The following is an 8,912-nucleotide window of genomic DNA, read 5'->3' as shown; positions in this document are numbered from 1 at the left end:
CACACACACACACACACACACGGGCGGGCGGACGGGCGCAAGGAGGTGGCCTTCGGCCACCCCCCCGCACCCACACCGTCACAGAGGTCTGCCCCGACAGTACAATCACAGCAATAGTACAATCGTAGAAGTCGTGTGCCTCTGTGCAGGGGGGGGGGTGAAAGTTACTTCGCGTGGAAAGTTCAACGTTTCTGAACAGGAAAAGGTATAGATTAGTACTTCATATCATACATATATAGCAGAAATAATACGTTTATTTTAAAAGTATGATTGTTAATAACTTTTTAACGAAGGACGAGCGACGGCTAAAACCTGTTGGAGGTTACTCAGGGTCATGACCTTGACAACATATGTCAACGTCAAAGTCATTGGAGGGGGGTCCCCTAATCGAAACATTTACCTAGATCGTCTCTGATTGGCTACAATATTTTTCTCCTTCCTCGGCATGCGCCTTGCTATACCTCTTTTATTATACCATGGTCCTACACCGCCTCTGGAAAGCGAATAGGCTTCCAGGAGTAGTGCGGGTTAACCAGCGGGTGGAAGGCGTGGACGGGGAACTTGCGGGGCTACGGCCTGACCTCGCTGTCAGGCACGAGCCCTCCAAGAGTGTCGTCATATGCGACGTCACGGTTCCCTTCGAAAACCGTTGGCAGGCTTTCGATGACGCCAGGGCGAGGAAAATTGCCAAGTACTCGCCTCTGGCAGAGGAGCTCCAATGGCAGGGATACCGTGTCGTCATGACGGCCTTCGTCGTCGACGCCCTTGGCTCTTGGGATCCGCGCAATGAGGCGGTCCTGAAGCTGCTGCGGGTTGGCGCCCCGTACGCGGCGATGATGAGACGCCTCATTGTGTCCGATACCATTCGCTGGTCACAACACATATATGTCGAGCACGTGTCCGGCATCCGCCAGTACTTGGCTCCCCCCCGTACCTCTGGGGATGTTCTCGCGACGCCTCCCAGGGCTGTCCGTCGACGCTGGAACGCTGAGGAGCGCAGAGCGCAAGATGCGGCGCGTCGCGTTGCGATAAGTGTGAATGTCGCGTAAGTTATCTGTCCTTGTCTTGACCCATCCTTTTTATATAACCATGAGGAAGGGATTGCCCCCTGCCCAGCAATATTTTATTTATTTAGTCTTTTAGTGTTCGGAGGGGGCCCCTCCCTACTGGTTCTTTTTAATAATATTTACCTAGTTCTATATTTTATTTTTTCTACTACTTTATGTTTGTGGGGTCCTACATGTTCGAGAGTGTGTGTCGCGATTTACATTATTGTATTTTATGCGAGTGTGAATGTGCGCGGTCTACACGTTTAATTTTATATGTATAATGTTTTGCCGCGCGTGCTCCCCCGGGCTTTTAATTCTTTGACAACCTTTCTGTGATAAACCCGGGGGAGCCGTTATCTGTGATGACGCATCCACCCAACCAATTAGCTGGGTGGATTAAAGGGTATTTGTGATTTTTTTTCAAGGGCTGGGGGATGCTTCCCTCAGCTACTTTAGTTCTAGTACCCATGCGGGGGGGGCCTCCTGTCCCCCGCAATATATATATTTTTTATAAAACGGCATAGCCGCTCTGACTGTATCACCGCAGAGGGGACATGCCCCTCTGGGGAAAACTTCTGAAATAAAACGAGCTTATCTGTTCTTATTAGCTTAATATCTGATACAGTCCCCATAGGGGGCTCAGTATATTAATCTATTTTTTGGGACCAGGCGGATGCTCGGAGCTTGCTCCGACCTTGCCACGGGTCGACTCCGCATTGCATTGCAGCGGAGTGCGGCCCAGTGAGTTATTTTAACAGTAAATAATTCACCTGCCTGATCCCAAGAAGTACCGGGAGTGCATAGTGTTCGTGAACAAGTGCGCAGAGTGATAGTGCGACCCCCCCTCCGCGCCCGCGCGCGACCTCGTGCACGAGCGCGCGCGACTGCACTCCCGACGCGTACTGAGTCCCCCGGCACCGTCGGCGGTCACCGATTATATTTTCGTTGTGTAGCTTACATTTTCAGCTTTAATTTGATATATTATTTGATTCATTTACATTAAAAATTACCTCGTACGCGCTGCACACAGATGTCTATACTATACTAGATCGCTAACACAGCCGAAAGAGCTGAGGCTGGCCGGATCTCCGGTTTCGGCCATGATGGGAACAACAAGATGGCGAGGTACGTGTGTAGTAGTGCGTATATGAGTATCCTGCGTGTGTGTTAGTGCATATGTGTAACATCAGCAGGTAGTCACACGTGACGCGTGTGTTCCCGGTGTCATTCTTCTTTGGAACAAAGTCTTCTCCTATGGCATTGATCCAAATTTTAAATATATCTGGACGCGTAAATGGTAATCTGAAAAATTAACAATGCTTAATTGAAACATAACCTTCTCATATCATGAACTTCGAATATTTTTATATTTATTACACATAAATACTTTCTACTTACCTAAAGAAATGAATACCTTGTTTTCGTGTATTTTTGCATTTAGAAATGCAACAATTTTTCGGCATTTTTATTTTCTTTTACTAATATATGTAGAAAAATCGACACACGTGTGGCCATCGGAGGAGACTTTGTTCCAAAGAAGAATGATTTAATCTGTAGTGCCCATTTTGTACATATAGATTTTTTGGAAAGACCAGGCGCAAGTGATGTGCGTTTAAAAAATTTGGCTGTGCCGTCGGTATTTCTGGAAGCTCCTACTTCTGACACGTGTGGCTGCCGTCTGATGTCACACATACGCACTACTACACACGCACCGTCGCCATCTTTTTGTTCCCATCATGGCCGAAACCGGAGATCCGACCGGCTTCAGTCCTTTCGACTGTTTTTGACGAATTAAGCGATCTAGTATAGTATAGACATCTGTGGCGCTGCATCAACGGTCCGCGCGCGCGAGGCACGGTGACTGCCGCGGTGCATCGGACGGTGTTCTAGCGCTAGCAATAGTCATCGCCGCCGTCGGCAACAGTAATCTACTGCATCCTGTGCCTGCCTGTCGCCGCGTACTATCCTAAATAAAGAATCCATTTATCATATCCTGCCGAACACCAGCACATATACGCGGTATTGCACGTGGCAGGTATAGATTATGCGCCGCGTGTGTCGACGATCGCGCGAGCGGAGTGTAGCACACAGTCGCACATTATTTTTCTTCTATTCTCGTGCTATAAGTAAAGCGACAACGTGCCGGTCATCGCACGCAAGACCGGTGCGTGCACTCCGCCGCGCACGCGTCACTGCACGTGCACGCGGTGCATCAGCTGTCGCGATGGCGGTAAGCGTAGGCTGATCTTGCTCAGAGAAGGTAGGTATTTGTTCGAGTGTGAATGTCGCGGAGTCTTCATGCCGAGAAGCGATTGCCGTAAAGTAAGTATACGCGTCGCGACTTTAAACCGTTATCAAAGTTAAAAGTTAAAGTTAAAGTTTTAAAGGTAAAGTCAGTGAACTGCCAGTGCGACTGTCAACACACTCGCAGAATTTCTCTAAGTTCTCAGTTTGATCGTTTCTAGTGCGAGTGTGTTATAGTCATTGATTAAAAGTTACTAGATCGAGCGGGGTTAAGGATCGGTGCGCAAGCATATGCATATTAAGCCCCGCTCACAAGCAGTCGCGCAGGCAGCCAATAGTGCTCTGCGATAGTGCCGCGAGTGCATCTAGTGCAAATTAAAGGCAGCCTCGCGCGGATTGGCCATATCGTGACATCGGCACAGAAATGGCTGATCCGCATGAACATAATATCCTTTACCTGCTGCCCCCGCGAGTTAAATGCGGACGGTGTTTTGGCACTGCGGGGGTAGTGAGTAAGGGAGTATTCAGCGATCCGGCGCATTTAGCGAAACATTTGAAAAAGTGTCATGCGGGGGACACATTAAGTTATTCTTGTTCCGTATGCAACTTCAAAGGGGTAGGTAGATACCCCCTTAAATCAGTTAAGGCTCACTTTGAGCAGAGTCATGCGCCCCCCGCACACAATGCGCCGGGTACGAGCACTCGTGGCACCCTCGGCGTTCAAAATAGTGGGGCCCAATCAGGAGCGTCCGTTGCTCCCCGTGCGGCCACGCGATTGGCGGAGACGATTAACACCAGCAATAGACGGCGGCAACGTGGATCCGCGGCAACCCACGCTGCCGTTTAGAGCCACGCCACCCTCTGCATCATCGGTGGAGGCGCTGAGATCGTCCGTGTCCCCCTCATTTGCGGAAGTTACTGCGGGCTATCGAGAGGTACAACGACATCCATCGCCGCCCGCAGTACTGCCGCATCACGCGCCGCGCCTAACAAGACGACCACAGCCACGACTGCAGCCAGGAGATCCGGCGAGGCCGCCGCAATGAGGATGTCGCCTACGACCGCCATGATGAGTGGTCCACGCGTTGTATCGGTCGACAAAATTAGGTTGCCTGAGGTTCTCAGCCAACTAAGAAGGATGGGCGTGCGGAGAACGACATCGGCACGCGCTCCCTCTCGCCCCCCGCTAATTATATCACCAATGGCGGGGGATACAAGGACGAAATGCGGAGAGGGAGCAACGAGGAAATTGCCCGCCAGGACTTCACCACCGGTCTTTGCTAGGACGAGGCGGGCAACTAGCGTGCCGATAGAATGCAGGGAAGGCACTGCAAGGTGGGAGCGCGTCTCCCCACACCCTCCTCCACTTGTTCATTTAACATCATCGGACTCGGAGGAGGGCACGCCAAGGAACACCGGCGGCGTTGGGAGACAGAAGAGGAAGGTGACCGGTCCACCCCCCGCATCTACCAACTACGCGGGGGTGATGACGCGGTCACGGAGATCATCGAGCGCTCCCATTGAGAAGAGTGCCCTGGAAGCACGCCTATCAGCACTGGACAGGACATCGTCCAGTGCGTCAGGCAACTCGGCGTCGCGACGCGCGGGGGGCTTTAACATTGCACGAAGAAGTCCCCCCTCAAGGATGCCCCCTGCGCAGCCCCCCAGCCTGCCACTGACCACCAGTGGTAGTCCGTCGGGGGGCTACGTCTCGCCCGCGACGTCGCTACCGACGACACTCACGTGCACGGTGACAACGACCACCTGCGGAGGCTCTATTCCATCCACGGGCTTCGCAGGTGGCATGGAGAGACACTCTACATCGCCGAGCCTCCACTAGATAAATTCCCTCCCTACCATAGGGGAGGAAATATTGTCGCCGTTCGTGGCGGTCGCAACTCCACCAACAGGCGGCTACCAGAGGACCCCGCGGATGTCACCAGGGCCATCGACATCGGAGCCTGAGCGGGGACAGCAGGAGCGGTGGCAGCAGGTGGGCGCGGCGCGCCCATCACTGTCACCGGTCGTCGAGGGGGACAACCAATGGGGTGGCGTGTGGACGGTCAGCGTGGGAAGAAGAGCGAGGAGGAGGAGGCTCAACGCCACCACCGGGTCCCCTCCCTCTAACCCTGAGTCTGCGCCATTCGCTGGCAATAATACTGTATTATTATATGTAATACTGTAAGTCCCACGCGCGCGGCCCCACTATCCGCGTTAATAGTAGCATCGATGGATGCCCACAATCGTACTCTAAACTTAAGTGATTGCAATAATAATTTTGAGAAAACGCCGTCCCCTGTGCAACTACCCATAAGGGCGGAGAGGCGTCGGGAGACATCGCCGGAGGACCACGTGGGAGGAGACACCGGACACAGTGCTGAAAGCGAGGTAGGTGCCGGACATTCGAGTGCTCCCCTATATTCCCGTGGTGTGATGCCTCGAGGGAGATGCGCTCCATCGTCCGTCGTACCGCCGCGAGTTGCGCGTGAGGAGGGCGATCGGCAGCGCCATGGTCGGCAACGGGTGGAGGCTGTGGGTGACCGGCCGTCGCGCGATCACCCGGCGCCTGCGACTGTCGCGAGACAGCGTAGGCGTGAGCGGGTGGCCGCGCGCGACATGCTCGTCGCACAGGCTGAAGCCGTTGCTTCAATTGCGGACTTGGAGGCGTTCGCGACTTCGGTCGCGACGTTCTTCAGGGAGGATGCATCGGCCCCCGGTGCTGCAGGTAGCACTCGTGATCGTTCGGTTCGTTCGCGGGAGGCCGGTGCGCGTCGGATGGTGGGGGGTGGTGAACGCTCGGAGAGGGAGGGCGCTGATATGCCGGGGTCGGCGACAGCTGGCCCTGGACCGTCTCAGAGGGACAGCGGGGACTGGGTGCGCGAGGCGAAGCGCATACAGGCGCTATACAGAGCGAACCGCCGCAAAGCAGTGCGATAAGTGCTCCAGGGCCCTGCCGATCAGTGCCAGATGCTTAAACGCCAGGTCCAGGAGCACTTTGAGCGTGTATACAGCTGCGGGGAAGATCTGGCCGGCGCCAGCGCGGATAACAAGCGCGCTGACCCCTCGGGTTCGCAGGAGGAGTTCGCGCATCTCCTGGATCCCCTTACGGAGCGAGAGGTGGACCGTCGGCTTCGACGCATGAATAACTCTGCGCCGGAGCCTGACGGTGTATCTTACCGTGACCTCCGTGGGGCGGATCCGGGAGCGCAGCTCCTCGCAGCGATGTTTAACATCTGCTTGCAGCTCGAGACGGTCCCCACTACCTGGAAGACCTCCAACATGGTTCTTATTTATAAGAAAGGAGACCGGAACGTGTTGGAGAATTGGCGTCCTCTCGCTTTGGGCGACACCGTCCCCAAGCTGTTCGCCGCGCTCTTGGCTGACCGATTGACCAACTGGGCAGTCGCTCACGGGCGACTCAATAGCGTACAGAAGGGCTTCCTGCGGGACGAGGGGTGCTACGAGCACAACTTCGTCCTGCAGGAAATCCTGACGCACGCTAAGAGAACCAGGCGTCAGGCGGTCGTCGCGTGGCTGGACCTGTTCAACGCGTTTGGATCGATCCGCCGGGCGCTCGTAAGATCTGCGGTGCCACGGAGTCTCATAGCGATATGGGACTCTATGTACGACGGATGCACGACGAGGGTGCGGACCGCTGAGGGTCACACAGCACCCATCTGCATCCGGTCGGGCGTACGACAGGGTTGTCCGCTAAGCCCTACAATATTCAATTTGGCGATTGACTCGGTCCGTGCGGCCGCCGAGTCTGACGACGGGTATTCCCTCTGTGGGAGAGCCTAGTCCGCCTTGGCTTACGCGGACGACATAGCACTTCTATCAGAGACGCCTGAGGGGATGGAGGGGTTGCTGGCCGCCGTGGAGGCGGAGGCTGCGTCGGTAGGATTGAGGTTCAACTCTGCAAAATGTGCCACCCTGCACATCGGTGCGGGCAATGGCGGCAGGGTCCTGCCGACGCGATTCTGCATTCAGGGCGGTGACATTAACCCCCTGGCTGAAGGTGAGTCTTACGCTCACCTTGGCGTTCCAACGGGCTTCTCCGTTGATCAGACGCCCTACGCCGCTGTCGGGGACATCGTCTCCGACCTGACCGCTCGCTCCTTGCCCCTTGGCAGAAAGTCGAAATCCTCGGCACATTCATCTTGCCGAGGCTGGATATTTTGCTGCGGGGGGCCAAAATAATGAAGGGTCCCCTCAAGGCTGCTGACCTCAATATCTGGAGGCACGTCAAATCCTGGCTCAACCTCCCTCAGCGTGCGAGTGCGGAGAGAGTCTACATGCCGCCCAGATGAGGGGGATGTGGGCTCCTTCCGCTCTTTGATCTCGCCGATATCCTTACGGTGGCTCACGCGTTTCGTATGCTTACGATGCGCAACGACGCCGTGAGGGAATTGGCGTGGGAATCGCTGAGGGGAGTGGTTGGGCGCAGGGTCGGCCACGCCCCTAGTTGCGAGGACATCGCCTCCTTCCTATCCTACTGGCTGGAGGGAAGGATGAGGGGCGGAGGGGAAGCTTTGCTCTGGTCTAGCGCGCGAAACGCTGCGCTCAGACAGTCGAAGAGGCTGTTCCTGCAGTGGCGGTGGGTTGGTGAGACGGGGGAACTGTTATTGGAATGTCTCGGGCCGCGGGGGGCAGCGGTTAAGATTCCGCCTGATGCACGCGGTCAGGTAGTGAATCGGTTGCCCTCAACTGTAGCAGAGCACTACGCGCATAGGTTGCGCAGTAAACCGGACCAAGGCAAGGTCTTCGAGGTGTCGTCGCGCAGTCGAATGAGCAATCACTTCATGCGCGGCGGTAGCTTCACTCGCTTCGCCGACTGGCGCTTTATTCACGAGGCCAGATTAGACGTTCTTCGCCTCAACGGTGCGCGGCGTTGGGGAAGCGAAGATAAGCGCTGTCGGCGGTACGGTGAGGTATCGGATACATTGCCTCACGTGCTCTGTCACTGCGGCGCCCACTCCGCCGCTATACAGCTGAGGCACAACGCTGTCCTGCACCGCCTCTGGAAAGCGAGTAGGCTTCCAGGGGTGGTGCGGGTTAACCAGCGGGTCGATGGCGTCGACGGGGAACTTGCAGGGCTCCGGCCTGACCTCGCTGTCAGGCACGAGCTCTCCAAGATCGTCGTCATTTACGACGTCACGATGCCCTTTGAAAACCGTTGGCAGTCTTTCGATGACGCCAGGGCGAGGAAAATTGCCAAGTACTCGCCCTTGGCTCGTGGGATCCGCGCAACGAGGCAGTCTTGAAGCTGCTGCGGGTTGGCACCTCGTATGCGGCGATGATGAGACGCCTAGTTGTATCGGATACTATTCGCTGGTCACGGGACATATACGTCGAGCATGTGTCCGGCATCCGCCAGTACTTGGCTCCTCCCCGTACCTCTGGGGATCATCTCGCGACGCCTCCAAGGGCAGTCCGTCGACGCTGGAACGCTGAGGAACGCAGAGCACAAGATGCGACGCGTCGCGTTTCGCCAAGTATGAGTGTGGCGTAAGTTATTTCGTCTATTTCTTGGCCCCCCTTTTTATAACCATGCGGGAGGGAGTTTCTTTATGTCCAGCACCTATAGGAGAGAGGGTTCCCATACCGACCGGGCAAACC

General features: G+C 55.5%; 1 protein-coding gene across 1 annotated transcript; it reads left to right on the top strand.

The window, feature by feature from the left end:
- Window positions 1-7,678: 7,678 nt before the first annotated feature.
- LOC108780817 (uncharacterized) lies at window positions 7,679-8,557 on the top strand. Its single transcript, XM_018548633.1, has one exon. The coding sequence runs from the start codon at window positions 7,679-7,681 to the stop codon at window positions 8,555-8,557; it is 879 nt and encodes a 292-aa protein (XP_018404135.1).
- Window positions 8,558-8,912: the final 355 nt, after the last annotated feature.

The sequence above is a fragment of the Cyphomyrmex costatus genome, unplaced genomic scaffold (assembly GCF_001594065.2).
Source record: "Cyphomyrmex costatus isolate MS0001 unplaced genomic scaffold, Ccosl1.0 scaffold743, whole genome shotgun sequence".
NCBI classification, from domain to species: Eukaryota; Metazoa; Arthropoda; class Insecta; order Hymenoptera; family Formicidae; genus Cyphomyrmex; species Cyphomyrmex costatus.
Note: the sequence above shows the minus strand (reverse complement) of the source record. Positions and strands in the feature narration are given on the sequence as shown.